General features: G+C 38.3%; 1 protein-coding gene across 7 annotated transcripts in view; it reads right to left on the bottom strand.

Moving 5' to 3' along the window:
* LOC124635517 (protein Fe65 homolog) overlaps positions 1-23,386 on the bottom strand; it is a 73,616-nt gene that overhangs the window by 3,624 nt on the left and 46,606 nt on the right. For 2 of the 7 annotated variants that reach the window (XM_047171395.1, XM_047171401.1), the window contains exons 4-13: positions 10,888-10,923; positions 5,190-5,419; positions 3,986-4,232; positions 3,384-3,579; positions 2,922-3,049; positions 2,823-2,828; positions 2,205-2,398; positions 1,454-1,659; positions 855-1,031; positions 130-289 (exon numbers count right to left, since the gene is read on the bottom strand). In XM_047171395.1, the coding sequence (XP_047027351.1) occupies positions 158-289; positions 855-1,031; positions 1,454-1,659; positions 2,205-2,398; positions 2,823-2,828; positions 2,922-3,049; positions 3,384-3,579; positions 3,986-4,232; positions 5,190-5,419; positions 10,888-10,923 (1,552 nt within the window). In that variant the 3' untranslated portion in view covers positions 130-157. Of the gene's footprint in view, positions 1-129; positions 290-854; positions 1,032-1,453; positions 1,660-2,204; positions 2,399-2,822; positions 2,829-2,921; positions 3,050-3,383; positions 3,580-3,985; positions 4,233-5,189; positions 5,420-8,175; positions 8,314-10,887; positions 10,924-23,386 lie in introns of those variants that run through there. The other 5 variants (XM_047171399.1, XM_047171402.1, XM_047171403.1 and 2 more) reach the window with 4 other exon arrangements.

Here is a 23,386-nt window from a genome sequence, read left to right as displayed (position 1 = left end):
CATCAAATGACCCCTGCCGCTGTGGGTTAGCAGCGGTGAGGGAGTGTCAGACTCTTACTGACTAAAAACCGTCGTGTTCCGTCGTGACGTTTAGATTACAAATGCAAATGGTTGTGTAGTGGTTGTTACCTTGCGAGTGCGGCTGGGCGGGAGGGGTTCAGGAGGCGCGGCGGCCGGTGAGCGAGCCCACCAGCGACTTGAGCGCCGCGCCCAGCGAGCCGCGCGCCGCCTCGCCCGCGCCGCCGCCCGCCGGCCCGCCGTGCGCGTCCAGGCACTTCTGGTAGCGCAGCTGTGGACAGGATGGCACATATAGCTCAGTATGTCGGTCCGAAATTAGTTGTAGTGGCTTAGTGTCTCCAGTATGAGTGTGGAGGTTCGATTTCAGGTGAGACAGGTACCAGTACAACTTATCTTAGTTATATTAAGTGCTATATAACTAATAGGGAGGTCAGGTAGGCAGTGGCTCCTTGTAAAGCACTGGTGCTCAGCTGCATCGATTAGAATGGAAGCCGACCCCAACGTAGTTCAGGTAGGCAGTCACTCCTTGTAAAGCACTGGTACTCAGCTGCATCCGGATAGAATGGAAGCCGACCCCAACGTAGTTGGGAAAAAGGCTCCTAAGTAATCTTAGACACCAAATACTGATTAAAGGTGAAAGAAAAACTTGAAGAATAAAAACTATACTTAGGTACCTATAATTCCCGAGATAGTCTCTTAAGTCTCTTAAGTCTGAAATCACCAACTCGTAACAGAGCAAACGCGGTGATTAATGGTCAACCTTCACTACTTGGTAGAAGGTCAGTACCCCACTTTGGGACAATGAGGCAGGGGATCGATGGTGTCAGCAAGTATACCTTGCAGGCGGCCTCGATGGTCTTGCAGAGGGCGCCGGAGGAGGGCTCGGCGTGGAAGGCGTGCGCGAGGAACACGTCGCGCGCCGCGTGCACGATGAAGGCGCAGCGCCGCACGTCGCGCCCGATGCCCAGGAACGACAGGTAGCGCACGCGGCACTCCACTATCGGGGTTGTCTCCTGGAATTGTCGAAGAAAATGCTTAGTAGAGTAGCTGCGACAGCCCTATTAAAAATCATGAGGAAAATCATATTCGCGAACGCAATTGCACTTGATCTCGGAGTCAAATCTGACGGTTGTGAAAAACCAAACAAAAGCCATCCGGGCTCTGAAACTTGGTGGTACATTAAACCTCAAACGTAAAGAGACTGGAAAGAGTTCAATATATCCATCAATACATATATCAATACTAGACTTCCAGTCTTATGTTGATTACCTTAATTTTATAACTTTAAAACGGATTTTAAAAAATTCTGACACAATGTCTGATCAGGTTCTCACTCTAAGGCACTCGCTGCCCTCATAGTAAGAAAATTTTAAGTACCTACACGCACAAGACAGTAACATATATTATGTAGACCCACAGAACAAGTGACACTCACCCCTTCATCAGTAATAGTGATCATGGAAGGCGCGACGGCGACGGCGACGGGGCGCCAGGCGGAGGGCGGGCGCGCGGCCGCGAGGCGCTCCAGCGCGTCGTTCAGCACGCGCATGCCCGTCGCGCGCGGAACCTCCGCGCTGCCCAGGTACAGCGCGCGGACCGTCTTGCGCGGCTCCTCCATTGGGGTTGGGAATGCTGCACCCACTGTACCAATAAAAAAAGGAATTTAATATATGCAGTAATTATCACCAGAAAATGGATTCCTGATGATCGAAGGCGACCAAGAGGAAGACCAAGGAAACGCTGGAGAGGAGACTTAGACAGCTTCCCCAAGGATTGGCCCCAAATAGCGACCCATAGAGAAAGATAGGAGGTCATGTGGGAGGCCTTTGTCCAGCAGTGGGACAGTATATTCTAATCAAAAAAGTAATTATTACTGGTGCGCCGACTCCAAAATTGGGAACGGGGCAGGAAGAAGAAATCAAATCACTGGTTTTCAGCTGCATACGATTACACTGGAAGCTGACCCCAACAGGAAAAGGCTCAGCAGATGATCAGAAATCACATCACGAATAAATCGAACGTGATTATTTCCCATGTGATTTCAGGTTATTATGAATAAACTGTGTGATCAATGGCGTACAAATGCGTGCATGTGACGACGTGACAACTGGTTAACATCCATAAATATCCACGGACTTAATAAGAGTGACAAAATTGTCAGTGCAATACAGATTAATTAAACTTACCAGAAAGCGGTCTAGGACGCCTAGTAGCTGGCAAATCCGTGGGACGAGGCGGGGGCTGCAGAGAACGTTCAATCATGATACGCTTGCATATATCCCTCAGAGCATTGGCGATGCTCCTAGCCGGCGCCTCACAACGGAACACATGGCACATGTGCTTGCGAGTAGCTCGATCACGGGCCACATATGCGAAATCCCTGGAAATAAAAGAAGGTTCTAGAAGCTTGAACAAGATTAGAGTATATAAGCGTGCAAATGATGGGCGCCCGAAAACTTGCTGAACAAGGGCGCCAGAAAAAAACAAATGACGGTAGCTGTATTTTCGTCAGTTTGTCGGCGATGCATATGACAGCGTGAAATGACGATAATAAAAGATAGTTTTAGTGATGTTAAAGCCAAAATAACAATGTGAAAGCTAATGTATTTACAAGAACTATAGAGAAACAAAAAAGGCCTCCTAAATTACCTACTCTAACAAGTTCATATTTGTCCTAAAAAGGCGTTGACAATGTCTACTGCACTATGTCGATCAAAAATTTCAACCGTAACATAACCTCGGAAAACCAATACAAAATCACACAAAAAATCTAATTTTAAAACCCGAAATTCTTCAGTATTTACCTTTCACTATTTCCCAGAAAGCAAAGACAGAAAACAGGTTCATTATTTAATATTTTTTTAACTAATTTAGTATGTGTGATTATAAGGGTGGTTACTCACCGGCCGTTGTCCCGCCCGACTCCCCATACGCGTATAGTGTGTATGGGCTGTGTGTGAAGCGTGTTGAGGCTCTCTGGGTCAATCAGCTTGAGGGCCCCGTCGTCTAAGTCCATGAAAAGATCTTTGCCCTTTGAGAAAAAGACGAAACAGAATTAGTTTACATTCGGCAAGAATAGAATTAAAATTAGCTCAGGAGCTATGTTGTACCTAAACGGAACATTAGATTAGTCTCCCTTCAAAATATATACTTCGTAATGACCTAGGTAAAGTGTCAATTTCAGATTGCCGCACAATTCTACAACTGCCAACTTTTTAAAATCCATCGTTAAGGATCGTTTTTAAACTTATAACTGAAGAAAAAAGCCTCTAAGACGACTATTTTAATGAAATTGAGAAAAGGAACAACATCTCGTTTAGATAGGTAGAAGAGGTATTTGTAAAACTCTCTGACAGTTAACTCACATCGCCCCAGCGGCCGACTTGATCCAATAGATCATTGCGGCCCAAGCTGAGATCCACGATACACTTGTTGACGGCCCTGCTGGACCGCTCCGGAGTCAGGTCGGACTCTGAGATCTCGACCCAGCCGAGAGAACGGACGAAGAACCGCACTGCACGACCGTTGTCTGGTTCTTGACGGGCCGGGAAGCTGCGGCGTCTGGGGGAAGGGAAACATGTTATAAATATAAAAATATTGATGAGTATGAATGTGAACCTCGTAGGATAAACTTCCTGTAAGTGCTACTATTCGTAAGCAAAACTCATAGTTACGTGTCTGTGGGTTCGAGGCATTAGAACAGTTGGTACTTTTCCAAAGCTTCTTTACAATGTGTATGGAATCACAGATAAGAAGAGATAACTGATTTTTGCAGCTTTTATAAAACGATAGTATTTAACAAACCCCCAAACTCTATAATGTCCAAATTATTACCTGTGTCCAGAATATTGACTGGATTCATATTCATAAACAAAAATCCTTGGGTAAAACACATGAAACCCCTTCGATCAAAATTAAACACGGAAAAAGTACCAAAAGAACCCTTATTACTTCAATCCCAACTCACTTGTAAGACATCTCCTCTTTCCGTTTCCTCTCGGCCTCCTGTCCATCATGATCCAGGGCTCCACTGGTGGTACTCCTGGTGACGGAGCTGGTCATCATACTGCCCTCATACTTGCTCACTTCGGACAGGTTCGAGCAGTCCCGGACCATGGAAATACGAGACTCCTTTGCTTCGATTGGGGGCATTTTGGGGATCTCTCTCTGGATCGTTCCACTCTTTATGTGCCAGTAGTAGGGTCCGTCGTTGTCTGGTGAAGGCATGTGGTGATTGAGAAAAATGTAATGTCATTGAAGTTGGTTCTTCAAGACAAGAGGATCTGACAAGAAACTTACTTGCAGTAAAATAAGGATCGGGTGATATGGCAAACGTTAAAGAAAGCTATGAATCATTCCAGGGTCATTGTAATAAAAAAACGCTCTTTTTAGGTAAGTCGGTTAAAACTAGGTTGATGATGATGACTAGCCACAACTTGAAATAGACTAAGTTCAATTATAAAATGATTGCACTACATGCCTCAGGAATAATAGTTGCCATAGTGTAAGAAAGCCACATTGATGAAAACCGCGAAATAGTGTTTCATTTCGAGTTAGCAACAAAGCAAAACCACAGTTGTCTGAATGAACTGTTTGTGCTCTAAACATTACCCTACTTTAGTTTAGCATTCCATGTCGATAACTGTGACAAACATTCATGCTAGTCTTACTTATTCTAGCGGAATATCTGGATCTTAACTATGTGTTTCATATGTAGTATCATTAAATGCGTTTTATGGACGTTTCCTTAGAAACCATTATGTACCTACTGATTTTATTACAGTTACATTTTGAAGCAAGGTATGTAAATTCTATAGTTGTCAGTTATGGTTACTACTACCCGTATCTACCATGCGTTATGCGCAAGAATTCAAAATTCGCTACTATTGTACCACTATAGGTATGTAGTAGTATAATCAAGAGCAAATTAACAAGGCAGCTAAAACCCACCTAACTCAACTATAGCCAACAAAATAACTATAGGCATTTCTACAACATGTGTTGTTCATGCGCACACACCTGACCAGATTTCGATGGAACTTGGCAGAAGGTAATATAGCTGATACATCAGAATTAAATATAGGCTACTTGTTACCCAGGTGCGGGAAGTAGTTCACTCAAACAGCGGGTAACAAAAACTAGTCTAGTTCTAAATCTCAAAAAGCACATACATATCCTACTTGTACCTTCGTGTTTCTCCCACCCTGGCGGCAGTTGGGGCTCTTTCTTCGGCCTCAACTTGACAGGTATCGCGTACAAGTCATCGTTGGGCCCCTCGGCCGAGTGCGGCACGGGGGCCGAGTGACTCTTCTCCGAGTCCTCACGGTCGGCCCGTTCCTTCTCCGGCGGGGGAGATTCTTCGCCCCCATTTTGGGGCGGTGTGATTAGACCGCTCTTGTCACTGGGAAGGAGAAATTGGATAATTTAGATGAATTCTCAGGATGCACACATTGTTTTAGAGTCAAAAGCGCCGGAAATGTCATTTTTGCCTAAAAATAATATTGAGTTTCTAGGAAGAAAACCCTCCTGAAAAGATAAGTTGAATTATGTGATAACATCACTTATGATAAAAACCGGCCAAGTGCGAGTCGGACTCGTGCACGAAGGGTTCCGTAAATTACAGTTAAATCAACCTATCTCAAAAACTATAAGAGATACTTTGATCAAACCAAAAATCGTTGAAAGAGTTAATTAGCATGCATCACCTCTATTTTTTTTAGAATTTTATACCCCGTAGTTATAAAAATAGAGGGGGGGGACATACTTTTTACGACTTTGAGAGCTGATATCTCAAAAACCGTTCACTTTAAGAAAAATGTTTTTTAGAAAACTTTATATCATTTTAAAAGACCTTTCCATTGATACCCCACACGGGTATGTACATCGAAAAAAAAAATTTCATCCCTCAGTTACATGTATGGGGGGCCCCACCCCCAATTCTTTTTTTTACTATTTAGTGTCATATTTTTGTAGCGGTTCATACAACACATATTCCCATCAAATTTCATCACTGTAGTACTTATAGTTTCCGAGTAAATCGGCTGTGACAGACGGACAGACGGACAGACGGACATGACGAAACTATAAGGGTTCCGTTTTTGCCATTTTGGCTACGGAACCCTAAAAAGTAGGTAGCTTAACACTTACTTAATTTTTAATTTGAAACATACGTTATTTTTCTAAGCTTCTTATTCTACAACGAATAACTTTAAATAATAATTTCAACAAAAAACCCGCAAAGACTGACCTAATTACAAAAAGAACTTTGGACTTCTCAAAGACATTAGAACATTGAGGTTAATTTTCAAGATCACGAGGTTTTCATTATAATTTTATAATGCCGCTACTACACACATGCGATTTTGTTCACGGACGCGACAACTTCCACTTAGGATAACTATCGCCTTGACATAGTTTCTTTCTTTATGAGACTGAATCACTCAGAATGGGTAACTAAATGTAGGTGTATCACGTGAAAGTTTCCTTATTTACAAAGGTACCTGTATAGCTTGAAACCACAAGTAACTTACTTAGTAGTTTGAATGACTGCCGATTGCACATAACTGCTCAATTAACACTTACTTAGACTGCAATATCCAAGCCTATCCACTATGTATGAGGATATATAATGTGTATTAATTTCAAATATATTCCGAAAACATATTGCTAAAAATATAATCATTCCTTTTGCCTGAGTCAGTCTGTCTAGCTTTCCTAACTATGTTGGGGTTGTCTTCCAGTCTATGATACAAATCCACAGATATTCCAGCAAAAACACAAGCAAGCCTTAATAATGACATTGAGTGTATGAGTCTATTCATCATGACAGATTAGTCACCCATCCACGCACTGGCTGCGCCAAGCGTTGCTTAACCAATCAATCGGTCGCCGCGGCTGTTACCTACTTAGCCACGATTTTAACGACATACATTCTTTAATCCATGTTACAAGCGACTTAAGTCCGTTCACCGCAGTAAAGCACGGACTTAATTACATGTTAAGTCCTTCAGTGCAACTAGTTAGGTTAAGTCCATTGTTTATGAGTTAATAAAAAACAAACAAAGCGATTTACGTGACTGCGCCGAGTGCGTCACTCACTTTATTACTTTATATGAATCAGAGTAGGTGGTGTTTGTGATGAGAGGAGCGGGGAGCGGAGCGATTACAAACATTAACTTATTACTTCATTGTTCGCGATGCATTGATGTTATAGATAAGCAATCACTGTATTTAAGTTAGTGATTCGCACGCATTGGGTACCTCCTCCTATTTTTAAGTCATTTTATTTATTTTTGTAAAATGTAAGTTCAACTGGCCAACATACAAAATCTATTACTGTCACTCGTCTCAAATTAAAGGCATGGATTAGCTGAAATTATGACTCAGATTTTAAGGAACAACTTAATTTTTGATTAGAAATTGTTGCTTTTTAATCATTGGCAATCGTTTTTTTCAATAGCAAATCAGATGACTACGTTAAATTAAAACTACAAACACAATAATCCCGCTCCCGCTACATCTTATGACTAAAACCCGCACCTAACTGCAAGGCCGCCGCCATCGCGAGCACGTACAATTACCTGATCATATTTACTGAACGAGCACAAACTGTGTTTAACTAGAATTAGTGTAGCTACTGTGATAAACTTGTTCAAATATAAAATAACTTACAACTACAAGTCGTAAGCCTTTTTACGAGAGAACTCTTAGTTGTATCGAGGTGCATCTCTTCTCGGTTAAATATCGGTTAAACTTATGTATCGGATAGATAATACGAAAGTAACTCTGCCTGTCAGTCTGTCTATTCGGTTTTCACGTCAAAACTACTGCACCAATTCAAATATGTATTCATAAGTGTAAATATGTTAAGAATATGTTGTTTATCAGTTGTGTTAGCACCCCACAAGCTAATAAATAGCTTACCATGGGGCTAACCAACCGTGTTTAAAGGTGCCACGATATTTATTATTTAAACGCAATTCTTAACACAGATAATTTAGAGCCTGAGAAAGGACCACAGCCAAAATTTTATCCGGGTGTGGGAAGCGAGTAACATCTAATAGGACATATATGAGTACACTAAGCTATGACAGCACTATCCCTTAGGTAGTTTTCTCATAAATCACACAACAACACAGTAAACACAGCAACACAAACCGTATATAATAATATCTCCGTTTTCTGACGATCATTTTCAATGTTCATCACCATTGAATCTTCAGCTAAAGTTAACTTATCGAAGGTAAACTGTGTTTAACCACACGCGAAACACGGCTACTTCGCGAAACAATAAAATCAAAACTGTGTGATCGAGTTTTTAGTGATCCTTAGGAAAATAATGAAGAACCAAATGAGTTATTTAGGCTTACTACAATGTTGTATTTTTTGCACAGACACGATTATAAAAACTGAGTGACTAAGGATGACTAATTATTAAAACTGCGATTTTAAAACAAAGCCTTCGCGTCTGCTTTTTTTGTTCGTACGCGGTAAACTCAAAAACTGTCGAACAGATTTTCAAGTTAACTGCTGAGTTGTATTTGCTGTACGTCACTTGCATATTAAATATAACACAATATCAGTCAATTATTTAACACTAGCTATTGGCCACGGTTCCACTCAAGTCCTGAGAAAATTATTCCCTCGCCTGTCCTTTCTCAGGATCTAATAGACTACGAGAATGTATGAGTACTTTTGGTATGAATACTAAAGACCGACAGAATTCATCTTGCATTTATACTACTAGAAATGATTGTTGAGCACGTCCGGTCGTGTTAGATTGGCGTCCCATCGGGCTATGAGAGTAAAGGAATAGTGAATGCACCTGTGTCTGCGCAAATGCTTGTGCATTCACTATAATACCTATGTCAATAAAACAATCTGTTTTGTTTTCCCATCTCCGGACCACATAACACACAATCCGACTCACGCTTGTCAACATTTTTTTTTGTAGTAATGACTATAATAAAAACGCAATTAATATCAAGTTGTTTAAGACGTAACAATATAATGATTAGCAATTAACAGTAATCGGGTTTCGGCAGTAACGCAGTGGTGCAACGTTTACAACAAAAACTACTTTAATTATTATTTTTTTGTTAAGTTTTTTTGCCTTTTTTCATTGGTTTTGCGTTTAATTGAATTTTTGGCGACGCATGGCCGGTTCCTTTGTCCTGAAATTTGCCGTTTTATTAAGCAATTAAAGATTGTGTAAGTAAACGTGTTTTTGGTGCTATCGCCAATATGATAATATAATAAAGCAATTTGAACCTCTTACAAAAAACTGGCTATAAATTGAAGAGTAATTAACTGATAAAATGCTTGACCATCTTCATTATTTGTAAAAACTGTCTTAAATACTGTACTTTTTAGGTAAATGATGCATTTGATGCAATGAATGCCATTGTCATTGACAACAAATGACTCATCATCTGCCTAGCCTTTTCATAACTATGTGGGGGTCGGCTTCCAGTCTAATCGGATGTAGCTGAGTGCCAGTGTTTTACAAGGAGCGTCTGCCTATCTGACCTCCTCAAGCCAGTTACCCTGGCAACCCAATGCCGATTGGTAAGACTAACCAGTCTAATGAGAGAATGACATTCTTTTCTAGCTCTAGTTTTCAGTTCGTTTGTAACCATTCTTATTAGAAAAAGCTTATTTAACTAAGGAATACAAAGTCTACAAAGGAATTCCCAGACAGACATTTTGAACCATTTCAATTCTATTTCAGTATGCTAACTTTCAGTCTAAGAGTAGACAGACAATTGGATATTTTTTGTCGTTACTCTCTCAGCCGCGTTATTAAAAGACAGACGAAGGTCACACAGGGAAAGCCGGGGGTTTTAATTAATTTAATAACGTAATCTATTTTTTCTTTACATAGGTATTTATTAAAGGAAGTATTTGTTTTGCTAGTTATTGGCGTTTTTTTTTCATCTATTGACATGCCTAGGATGGCATGTCTTATTACTGTATTGTCTTACTTTGTGTTTGAGTAAATAAATAAGGCCTAAGTTCTTGGACACCATCAACATCCGTTTTTCATAAAACAACTGATTACTTTGAAACTTGTGTGTGAAAAGTCATATTAAACAGTTGTTTTAAGAAAACTGCCGTTTATTATGTCGGTGAAATGGGCCTAGGTGAGTTATAAATCAAGAATCCTTGTATGTGTATTTTTAAGATTAAACCTTTTTTTTGCAAAGTAGGTAAGTATATACAAAAACCGTCAGTTACCTACGTTGCAATATGCTATTACTGTCAGACCTATCAATCAAAATTTAATAAGGAAATACTTAACAGTTTTTAAATGCCTTTTATTGCATATTTGTTGCATTTGCAGTATGCACTAGCTCTTGCATGTGTGTAATTATTTGAACAGTTTAATTTAAAAGTAATAAACGATATCCAACATATTATTAAATATTTAGTAATTGGCTTTTAAGGCGGAATTAACACTTTTAATAATTGCGGAATTAGTTATTTTCTACCTAAATGTGAAGTTATAAATAACAGTTTTTTTAATGAATAAAAATAACAGTGAAACAAACTTTTGAAAGCAATAACTTCTTAGTTACAAAAGCAGTACTTTTGGTTTATAAAAATGAAAGTTTCAGATCGGATTCCAATAAACTATCAATCTATTACCTGAATGTGGTTGTGACAAAGCCCTATCTCTAGAAAGCAAACATATAGGCACTAGGAAAGCCACTATTTTCCTAAGTGTAGCACGACATGAGACGAAGGAAAACTTAGGTTCAAAACAAATATTTAGGGGACCTAAATATGCCTATTTCCGTAGATCAATAACAGTCTTTTTTTAGAGTTTTAAGGAAAAAGAAAATAAAATAGAAAATATAGTTGAAATACCTTGTTTTTGTCGGCGAAGCGGCCTCGTCTTCGACTCTGGAAGTAAAGAAAAAACACCGTTAATTAAATTAAATCAAAATTAATATTCCTTCATTTACCAAGCCCTAGATTTTAATAAAGGTTTGTTTAGAAAGGCTGGCAAAGATTTAATTAATAAAACAATATTTTTCATCAACAAAAAATAGTAAATTAGCTACTGTAGTAGAGTAGAATAAAATTTTGAAGTTATTTATTATTTTGTAAATAAATAGCTTGAATGCTGTATTTTTTTTTTTAATAAATCTAAATATACTATTAGTTAATATTTATGAACTGGTTGAGAAAATCAAAGTCTTTTAGTAGGATTTTGCAGGCTCTCGAAAAGTCAGTTCAGATGCACGATTCCAAAAAGTTGGTCTCAAGAATACTCTTTTTTCGCAATCATACAAAATATTACCATTATGATATCTATGGTTCCTAAGTGAAAATGGATAGGTAGAATCTAAATATGAGAACACTTTTCTACCACACCAAAACCGTGTAAAATAAGCTCCATTTAAAAGTAACAACTAAAAAAAGATCGGCCAAGAACTTCGGCCCATTAACGCATCCAATGGCCTATTTGAGCCCCCTAATTTAGTATTGGGGGACGCGGATTGCGTGCGAACTGACAAGTTTCCCCCAAGTCCCCAAGTTGGGGAATATGGGGCAATAACGTGACTTGTTTTAAGTACAAATAACTTGGCGTTGGAGTTTGAATAATGTTTTGTTTTTGAACGGAAGAATAATATTGAAATGTGTTTTGTTTGATTTGGTGGGGTGATTGATTGAGTATTTTAAAGGAATGCCGGTAATTTATGTTGGTATAAATAAACATTATTATAATCTGACTTCTAGAACTACTCCGCGCTCTCGGTTAAAGTAGCAGAAATTCCTGAAATTAGCGCATTGAAAAAATCTTTAATTTAATAATTAGGAAGGTTGTTTATTACATTTCCTTTTTAGATTTTTAAATGACTCCAAAGGGAACAATAATTTACTAATTGGACTGTTTAAATGATATCTATACCTGCGAAAATATTTATTTTATTTATTTATAATCAAACGTACTACAAAGGTTTATTTTCACTACCTTAGGTACCTAATAAACTAATTTTGAAATTCCATTTCAATATTATCTCAATTAAATCATATTGAAACTACCATTATTCAACCAAATTATTCATTGACACACATGAAACAATTCAAGCTAGCAACATCATCAAATAAAGACAGACATACACACAATGTACGTACATACTAAGACACAAAAAGTGACGACTCATGTCTCGCTCTAGAGAATTGCAGCGAACGACGGTGCACTTTGCATATTGTGTACCAGGACAACATGAGTGCTGAGAGATATGGTGGTAACTTTATGGGGCTGTAGAGACTTAGGTATGTAGATACTACCTATTTGACGACCTCGATGGCGCATTGGTCGGCGCAATGCCGGACCGCCGAACCTGAGGTCCCGGGTTCGATTCCCGGTTCGGTCGACATTTGTGTGATGAGCATGCTTGTTGGCCGTGGTCTGGGTGTTATGATATGTATTTATAAATATGTATATATGTAGCTATATGTAGTTTATCAGTTGTGTTAGCACCCATAACACAAGTTAATAAATAACTTACCATGGGGCTAACCGACCGTGTGTGAAAAAGGTGTCCCGACATGTCCCGACCTATGACTATACACTTAAGTCGGTAGTATTATTGTGAGATGTCGAGACTTATGTGTATCTATAATTATACACTTAAGTCTATCTATGATATTTTTGTGAGATGTAGAACTCATAAACGGTTGGAGTACCTAATGTGAATTGAGAGGGCTATTGAATTGCTATTGCATCTGTTTTATGTTAGACATTTTCGAGTCACTTTAGATGCATAAACACACAAAAAAAATTACATAACACAAAGTGTCACTTACATAATATAAAAAAAATTGATTAAAATGATTAAATTTGAGAATAAGAAATATCGAATATTAAGACACTACAATTTACAGCCTATTTGTAAACACATTTTTTTGAAAATAAATTATTTCTAACAGTTTGCAATTCTACAAACATAGAACTGTTTTTAGGAAAATAAGTTGATCAAAAATAGCAGTCCAGTTGCTTTTACCACAGAATTAAGCCAAATAAAAATAAAAAAAGAACCACTAGTTCTGAAGGTCTGACAAAATCACAACGCTTACAAGAGACATTTAAATGTTAATACACGAACCGCACTCATTGTGCATTCGGCTGGACGAGTGCAATGTGATGCTACTTTACCAGACAGATTTTTTAAAGTGCACTTTGGGGCACGAAACATGTATTTGCAAATAGATAGTGGTTGCTAGTTTTTGAGTTACACAATGCTATCGTATTATAGGGTATCAAAAAAAATTGTCCCGGAGATAAGAACTACCTTCAAATAGTAAATTATTTATACAAAAAATTGGTCGCATTATACTATGAATTTGTTCGTTTGTTTAAACTGGTCTGAACCCTAAACTACTGGACTGATTTGACAAATTGTTTCACTGAAGCTACACTATCCCCTACTTCTACAGTTCAAACTCATAAATATATGTAGAAATAAAAAATCCTCTTTAGAATTTGAGTATAACTAGCACCTATAGATGCAGATAGTAAATATCTAAACTACTACTGCTTAGTCATTGTCAATAACTATTTCCAGACTTCCTCTTCCATACCTGAGCCATTCAATTCCTACAAAGAACAATACATACAAATAATTTCTCAGAGAAAAATGCAAACTATTCAAACAACTTCTAAAGAAAAAACTATAAAGAATGTTTTCACTTTCTTAAAACAGTTCTATTAATTGAAATTCTTGCGTGAAGGCATTTTAATTGTGTATCCAAGAATAGTTAGCGAATTGATACACATAATTATCTCAAACCATTGTTTTAATATACCCTTGGAAAACAATACCTGATCACTTCTCAGAGAATTTCGTAATTTTTCTAAATACCTACTTATTGGTGTGAACAAACTGGATTTAGATTTTAATTGAAAAGTGGTTATACAATTTTATCATTATTTTAAAAAGATTATGTTGCGTTTCTAAACTAATTCTTGCACTGGCTGGTAACTAAGAAAAATCCTATTACAAATTGAGCGTATCACCTACCTTATACACAAATCTATGTATCTTCTATGATATCGATCTATATCTACTTAGACCATATTATATTACTATTCTAAAAATCTTCATATCTTCGAGTTTTTATTAGGTTTAAAAAACTACGGAAAGTGGTAAAACAAGCACATCAAAAAACAAAATCAAAAACACAAAAACAGCATCCAAGATCATACACGTTTCAAAATCCCCGAATGCATCGAACGTGACTTCACTCCGATAGAAACTCAACTGAAATATTGAAGTCGAGAGGCGGGGCGCCGACTTTCAAAGACAAAAGACACCGGCTTTTACTGCCGAGCTGTTGGCAGCGGCTTCAATCCGTACAAGTGGTTTTTTAAGACGTATTTTCGAGATGATGGGGAAAAAATTGTGTAGAGGAGGAAAGAGGTCATTTGAGGGTAGATGCATGGGGTTAAAGGTTGGTGATTGGTATAGTGGTCTGATAGAGCGACAGCTGTTAATCAAAGTTTTGAAGTTAGTGATTGATGCACCTGTGCATCGGAAGGCACGTAACTGTCGGTCCTGATCTCTCTCCGGTCGTGTTGAATTTCAGTTTCACAAGGCGGTAGGTATCTGATTAGAGAGATATAATCTGAATATTTTTTCTGACAAATTCTTCACGCTACATACTCTTTTTTTAAAATGAATATTAATTTTAAACACGAATCCTAACTATATACCTATCCAATTAGATACTTAATAATGAATTCTGTATTAGCATTCCATATGTTCATATTTTATACACAGGTGGCATTTTATAATCTAGTAGGTATAGATACAGCTTTATTTAGATATTCTCAAAAGTTTCTTCTACACTATTTTTAGCTTCGATCTATAACAAAAAGCATACAAACAAACAAACAAAACCCGAATACTAGTTGCTAAGGAATCCTGGTTGAACTGAGAGTGTGGGCGGCATTTTATATAGATGACTACACGTTCATGCCAATGACGAGAACATGAACTAGGTTGAAGCACTAAAAGCTGATCCCGATATGCTATCTATCTGTTGTTTGCTTACCAGGGATATGAGTTTGATATTACTTGTATGGGACTAATTTCAAAATCCTATCTCTAATAGGCTAGTTTCCTAAAAAATAATAATTAGTCCGTCTTGTAGATTGTCCAAAATTAAGCGATACGTATTTTTTCTTTTTTAAATTGGATCAGAACTTGTTAAGATATAGCGTGTTAAAGTTGAGTGTGACGTCACAAGTTGCTACAATTTTCAGGACACTGTGACGTAAAAGGCCCCCACTCCTAATTTTTGAAGTGTATTATCTTTGTCATTTTATGTTTAATTAAAAAAAGAAAAAATACGTATCCAATATTTTTTGATTATCTAAAAAGCGGACTAAATATTATTTCATTATTTCGACCCTGGACACTACCCTATTAGTAAATTAATAGATGAGTACATGGAATATGGGAATGGCCATAGAGTTTAACAGGAGATAGAGTTTTGGTAAAAAACAATGACTTAACTGACAAGGTTTTAATGCAAATATTGATAGTGTTACAATAAAGTAACTTAGACATTTGACAGTTGCGAAAGATTTTTTAAAATATTTTTTCAAACACTATTTCAATTGCTTGTAATAAAACTATGAAAGTTATCCAAAGCACTACTTATTATGAAAAGTTATGTCCAACGGTTGGTATTTTTCCGATACCTATCACAGTCCTATGGGTGCATTTATGGCCATATACAATTCATATCATGTCAGCGATAAAAGCGTCCGTTGCACAATTAAAGTAATTTGTCAATTTGTTTAATGTCATTTTTGTAATAAAGTCGTGGAATATAATGCTCATTTCTTTTGTGCCACTAAAACTTTTGCAAAATCTGGTAATACTACCTTTGCCATTTATGTTAGTAACACTTGGGGTTTGCGCAATAATCAATGTTTTTTCTTCATTCGTCATACTAATATTCAGACGACTTCTTATTCACGTCAGCTTATCGGCAATCGGTTCATTATTCTTAATTCACTTATTACATACTCTTGTAATAGATAAGACGTTCAAGCAAACTAACTATTGCTAACAGCCTTGGCAAGGTTGTTCTACTTCCGATGTAGACTGTTGCAGTTTCCGCATGGTTAACTTATGTACTTCGTTATTGTACTGAAAACGACTAACTACTACTGCTCTGTGTGAAAAATTATTTCACTGTTGGGAAGCTACTCCATCCCAGCATAACATGGGCTGTATTTTAATTTGGTACTGGAACTGGAAGAAGTTTCAACGAGACGCGGATGAACTGAGGGAAATAGCTAGTAAGTACCTACTTCGTAAAATATTTCAATATAAACAATCATGGCGAATAATTTTAAATCGAGACTATTCTAACAAAACTCTTCTAGCCTCATCTGCCTAGGCTTTCCCCAACTATTGAGGTCGGCTTCTAGTCTAAACAAATGCTGAGTATTGCTGAGTAGTTACATACCAGGATTTTATTAAAAAGCGACTACCTATCTGACCTCTTCAACCTTAGTAAGATGTACAGGGTCGTCAGACCTTCTGGCTTCTGTCTATCCGTAATGACCGCTTAAGGGCCTATGCATACCACGTTTTTTAAACGCGCCGTCGACGCGCGTTTGTAGCGATACAGACGCGATACGCACGCAAGACAGTCGCAGCCTGTAGACCTTTGCACACCGTCTGTATACATACAGACGCGCGTGTGTAGCGATACAGACGCTATGCAAACGCGCGTGTGTAGGGATGCAAACGCACGTTTGTATCCCTACACACGCACGCCTACGCCTACGCGCGGAACCAGCGCGTCTGTATCGATACAAACGACAACATACTGCTCTGCAGGATAAAAGCGCGCTGGCGACGCGCGTTTTGGGAACGCGCGTCGACGGCGCTTTAAAAAAACGTGGTGTGCATAGGCCCTAAGATGTTCAAATGACACAATCAATATCTATACTAATATTATAAAGCTGAAGAGTTTGTTTGTTTGTTTGCTTGGACGCGCTCATCTCAGGAACTACTGGTCCGATTTGAAAAATTCTGGGTTTCGGTATTCCGGGATCCCGCATCATTTTTAGTCCCGAGCGCTGCGGGATTGCGTGTGCGGGATCAAGCTCGATTTGCGGGACTGTAAAGAAACATGCGCACGACCATTCACGACCGCGAACGCTGTTTTCTTCGCAAACATTTCCAATTGAATGATAAAAAAAATATATAAAAAAACCAAATAATTATTTATCATTCAGCTGAAACTGTTTTTTTCTATTGAACTTGATTGTATTTTTATATTTGATCTCAGTAATTGAAGTGTAATTTGATTGATCTCATTTAACGTTAATTAAAGTGAAATAACGTGGATTTAATTTGATTAATTTATTGTTTTATTTGCCTCACATAATATTTTTCATAATTATATGCGGGATCCCGCCAATACCGGGATCCCGCGGGATTTGAATACCAACTCCCGCCAATACCGGGATCCCGCGGGATTTGAATACCAACTCCCGCCAATACCGGGATCGAGCATGGGATGCGGGATTGGAAGCCCTAATATAGACTACTTTTTATCCGGATTCGTGTCGAGGTTGCCACGGGATGCGGGTGATACCGCTGGCAGAAGCTAGTTCATTTATAAGCAGGAAACATTATACCTAATGTTAAAATCATGCATAGTTACGACTGCTCTATATAACTTGACTCTTTTGACCGAGATGTACTCTTGTACTCTTTGAACCATGGACTCCATGTTAAGAATACATACTGAACGTACTAATATAATCAGTCAGCCGTGGCTTGCTCACTTAGCTGACCTATCGATCCGCATATGAATAAAGCTTTTTAAAATGATTGCTTTTGAGAACGAAATATCTTTAAAGATTACTTCAGTAATAAATATATGGGGTAACTTGGAACTAGAACATATTTTTGTAAGGTTTTATTTGCATTTTAATAGCGTGGCAAGTACAACAATTCACCCTATACTTATTTATGAATGATAGAAGACATACAAACGACTTATGATATGTTACGTTTTAAAAGGTGTATGTTAAGAATGTCATTATAACATAAATACTATATGCATTTAGTTTGATAATGCTCTACAAGTAATTGCAATGCACCTCTTTTGCATTACCTGCACAATTTCGTTAAACACGCAAGGAATATCAATTTCTCCGAGTAGTACACTACTACACCTTAGCAACAAAATTAATACACTTTATTTACCCCATAAATCATAACAGAGCAATATTTTCTCCCACTGCAGAGTTACATTCATCCTTTAATTAGACTCACGTAGCACTTCGAAATACACCCAAAATTACACCTTATTCTCAATGACGTAAGGTAGAATATTGTATAGCAGTAAGAATGCAATTTCCACCGCTAGGTGGCGACACTCTCACGGATGCATTCTGATATTGGAGAAGGAACGTGATCGCAATAAAGTTTCCGATAACTTGGGGGACAATTTATTTTTGCTTTTGTTTTGTTTCTATTGAAAATCCTTATTTCAAATGTAAGTAATTCTGTGTTTTCACGCTCTCGTGGGTATGATTGGGGATTAAATAGCAAAGGAAAGCCGGATTTTTGATAGAGATGGTAAAAGGAATTAAGTATTTATGCGAAGACCCCAAAACACATACATTATATACCTAAGGTAGTCGTAGGCTCCTCGTCGAGGCTTTGGGCGGCGGCGACCTCTCCCGTCCGGCCCTGGTTCAGGCCATGGTCCGGGGCGAGAGGGAATGGGATGCCGTCGCCTCCTTCTGCGAAGCGGTCATGCTCGAGAAAGAGGAGGCGGAACGCCAGAGAGTTCGCACCTCTCATCCCGGCCACCGCGCTGGACCAGGTAGACACCATGGGCGCCGGGTGTCGCGAGATGACTCCCGGCCACCGTAGGCGTGGGTCTGTGGGCGGTGAGTTCGGGTGGCTCATCGCCCCTCTGTCTACTTAGACGACAGACCCGTGTCGACGGCGCGCGTTGTTCCACGCGCTCCTCAAAGAGATGTCAGCAACCCCAGCGGGGCCCAGCAGGGCCAAGGCCTGCCGGGGCTGCGGGTTGTTCGAAAGAGATACCGCGGCCCTGGTACACAAAAGGCCTATGACGGAACACGACGGTTTTTAGTCAGTAAGAGTCTGACACTCCCTCTCCGCTGCTAACCCACAGCGGGAGGGGTCATTTGATGATTTTTGACGTCGTTAAAAAAAAAAAAAGGCTTCTGTACCTGAAGTTTTAAGTGAGTCATTCTTACTTACGGTACATAAGACATATGTAGGTAGTGTAGGTACTGATACACATAAAACACTTTTGAAACGGGCTCAAATGAGGATATTTATAGCATCATGCCCTTAAGTAAAACTGTGGTAAACAGTGGTTTGAAAAATAGCAACACGTTTTAATTTTAGTTATTTCCAAAACCCACACATTCCCCCAGGATATTAATACGAGCAACAAAAACTGTGTGCTAAAAGTTTTTAATAGGATTATACGTGCGCTAGAAGCGTCGTAAAAATCCCCCTGTAATGATGTTTGCAAACTGCGAAGTTTTCAGGCGTATGGCATTTTGTTAAACTGTGGGTGGTGATATTTGCTTTTAATCAAGAATTATGTTTTACTACCAGATTTTCTTTTCACATAGTTTATTGATTTGTAAATAAGATGTAATCTATAGCTGAATTTCAATCAAATTTATTAAGTTTTCTGATATCCACACAAAATGTCCAAAAATATTTTAGTTTTCAAAAATTATTACTTAAACGGCGTAATTAGTTTTGTATGCTTTAGCGACAGTTTTTAATTAACTAACTGTAAGTATAAATTATCGCGTCTCAGTAAAGAAAAGAATATCATAGACTTAACGAAACAATTATGAAGTGGTTCATTTCCTCGAAAAACGATACCTAAAATAAAATTTCGGTTTTGTAAAGTACTTAGCATGCTTTACCCTTACGGGAAACTGGCTAAAATTATATCCACGACAGCTACTTAACAAGCTATAAATCGCTTTAAGCTTATAGATAGCAATATACAGCCGCTTTATTTTCTACGTTGTCAACGGATGCTATTTTCTCCGCCATGACAGTTGTGGCTCGGAAAACAGAAATGGCTTTATATGTCAAGCAATATTAAATACTAGCCGTTTTCCCGCGGTTTCACCCGCGTCCCGTGGGAGCTACTGCCCGCATCGTGATAAAATATAGCCTATGTTACTCGCAGATAATATAGCTTTCTAATGGTGAAAGAATATTTAAAATCGGTCCAGTAGTTTTTGAGTTTATCCATTACAACCAAACAAACAAAGTTTTCCTCTTTATAATATTAGTATAGATGACGTGTGTGACTCAAATATCCTTAGCTTAATTGAATAATATGGTCTTTATTTGTGGGTAAATTAAGGCATGAAAAAAGCAGCTTAAGGTCATTTATGCTTTGTAAGAGCTATTTAAAGCAACATCCTCAAAATAACTGCTCTGAATAAAAATAACATGTTTTAAGTAGCTAAAATTCAACTAAATAAGTTCAGGTTTACCCGCGCCCTGAAAAAGTTAGGTAGTTCATTCACACAGACCTATGTAACCTTAATCACATCTCAGTTTCCAATGTGATGATTTTTTTACCAACCAGCAAGAATTACATCTAAATCTGTTCAATCTTCCTACCGTGGAATCATTTTCCAAGGATTTAGTGTGCAGTATTCTAAGGAACCAAACCTCTGAAATTCTTGCCTTAGTTTAGTTCGTATTATGAAGATGTTATAAACGTCTTAAAACAGCAATAACACAGCGCTATATGTGAAGTTATTTAAGGGCATAGAAACTGCAGTGCAGCGTTGTTATCTGTTTCAGAACGGATGTTGTTCTGACGTCGCGCGTGTTGTGTGGCTATGAAACCAGCGGTTTATGGATTTGAAATTAACGCAATGTTTGCTATTAAAATCGCAATGTTTGCAATTAATTTGTTTTTGAACTAAACAGTTTGTAAAGAGCTCATTGATGATGTTGTGCTCAGGGAAACGGGGATTCTCTGTCTGTGATGATCAGTCTTCCTACGGTTATCTGAAGTGTAAAAGGCTTAATTTACTGTAAGTGACTGCAAATGTTAGATAAATATTTATTGTCCCTGGATACGTCCACTATCGAATATTTTTCGTTATTTGATTTATTTCAACAAACACTTTAATGCGTTGTCGTTGTCGCGTTGGCTGGTACCTATATTCTATGTTCTTTGAAAATAATTACTGGCATATAAAACTGGCCTAAGTAACGAGTAAGTAAAGTACATGTTTAATGCTAAAGTAAGTGGTCCGTAATACATCAAAAATCGCTATCAGCTTATAACAGTGTACCACACAACAGCGCTATTATGTTCATTCAGAGCGGATGTTGCTCTGTTCGCCGCTCGCGTGTAAACGTGGGGCCACTAAGTCGGCGTTTTGCTGAAATATTGCTTTTAAGTGTAAGGCACATAATTGGAACAAAATGTCTACTTGATTTATAGCGTGTAAGTGGGTTTTTAGTTGTTATTATGCCATTATTTTCAGTGTATTTATCAACTGAAGTAAAAATCTACATAGAAAATGATTATCACAAATGTAAGATACTGTTGATATTTTGAAATAATATTTTTTACCACATAAGATATCCTTACAATTAAATCGTGCATATAAAAGGCTATGCACCTAATAAATAAGTGTCCAGGCAATATTTTAAATCCTTCTATATCTGTTACCGCTAAACCATTTTCCATTATCTAACCATTCATCCATCTGTCTAGCCTTTTCTCATCTATTTTGGGGACGATATCCAATCTTACTGGATGGAGCTGAGCACCACTGTTTTACATAAAGCGACTGCCTATCTGACCTCCTCAACCCAGTTACCCTGGCAACCCTTGGTAAGTTTAACTACATCTATTAATATTATTCCACATACCAATCAAACATTAACAAAATCAAACAATTTCATGACATTTTATAGCTTCCTCTGTTTTTTACACTTGTCAACCGGTAATTGGCTCTGTTTTACTCTTTCTATATGTATATTGTCATTTTAATGTCATAGCTATTGGTACTCCAAATAAATAATTTCAATAAAAAAAAACAGATCAAAATAACACAAAAGCCCACTATTATTTGTACAGCAAACAGCCGAATGCATCGGATCGATGCAGCGGCTGCGCGGTGCGCCGGTCATTGCACCCGGCGTGCTGTAACGCACTGCACTATTGCATAGTTCCAGTCGGTGATGACACTCGGAGCTGTTGCTAAATGGCTATTATTATGAGGACTTTAACTGTTTAATATCTAGTTTTTTTTATCAGTTTTTATTGAAGGATGTTTTTTGTTTAAAAAATTGCGTGGTAATTTATATTAATTTTAGCAAAATTAGAAGCAACTGTCTAATATTTTAATGGCAACATTTAGGTACTGCAAATGTTCAGGTAAATTATAAACCACACATGGGGATTATTATATCGACTCAGGTGATTTGAGGTTAATCATTAAGTTCTCAGTTTAGAAGTGATATATTATCTAAATGACGCTTAGGGTAAATTAGTATGAAATAATTTTGGCAGTGATTGTTATCAACCAGGTTCCGTGCGAGCTACTTCGCGCACCTGAGTAAATAGTAGCCTTTTATACATACACCTACAACTCAGAATCTCTTTGCTAAAAGCCACTAACATTTTCCGTTCACAAGTGATGTAGGTATGAAGTGGTACTTCTGCACCAATATATTCAGTGTGCCTACTCGAGCTAGGTAGGTAGTCGTGGTGGCCTAGTGGGTAAAGGACCAACCTCTCAAGTATGAGGGCTCGGGTTCGATCCCAGGTCAGGCAAGTACCAATGCAACTTTTCTAAGTTTGTATGTACTTTCTAAGTATATCTTAGACACCATTGACTGTGTTTCGGATAGCACGTTAAACTGTAGGTCCCGGCTGTCATTGAACATCCTTGGCAGTCGTTACGGGTAGTCAGAAACCAGTAAGTCTGACACCAGTCTAACCAAGGGGTATCAGGTTGCCCGGGTAACTGGGTTGAGGAGGTCAGATAGGCAGTCGCTTCTTGTAAAGCACTGGTACTCAGCTGAATCCGGTTAGACTGGAAGCCGACCCCAACATGATTGGGAAAAAGGCTCGGAGGATGCCTACTCGAGCTAGGTTGAAATATTGATTGTAGGGAATGAGATGTGTCCATGGAGAACAAAATGACTAGCGGAGATGTCATGACGCAAAATCTCCCAAAAAAAGTAGCGCGCCAAAACGCAGATATTCGAGGGACGAGAAACATTACATACACGCCTTATTTAGAACCCGCCCATTATTTCTAAAACAAAATCAA

This window comes from Helicoverpa zea, chromosome 13 (assembly GCF_022581195.2).
Source record: "Helicoverpa zea isolate HzStark_Cry1AcR chromosome 13, ilHelZeax1.1, whole genome shotgun sequence".
NCBI classification, from domain to species: Eukaryota; Metazoa; Arthropoda; class Insecta; order Lepidoptera; family Noctuidae; genus Helicoverpa; species Helicoverpa zea.
This window is presented reverse-complemented; position numbering and strand designations above follow the sequence as displayed.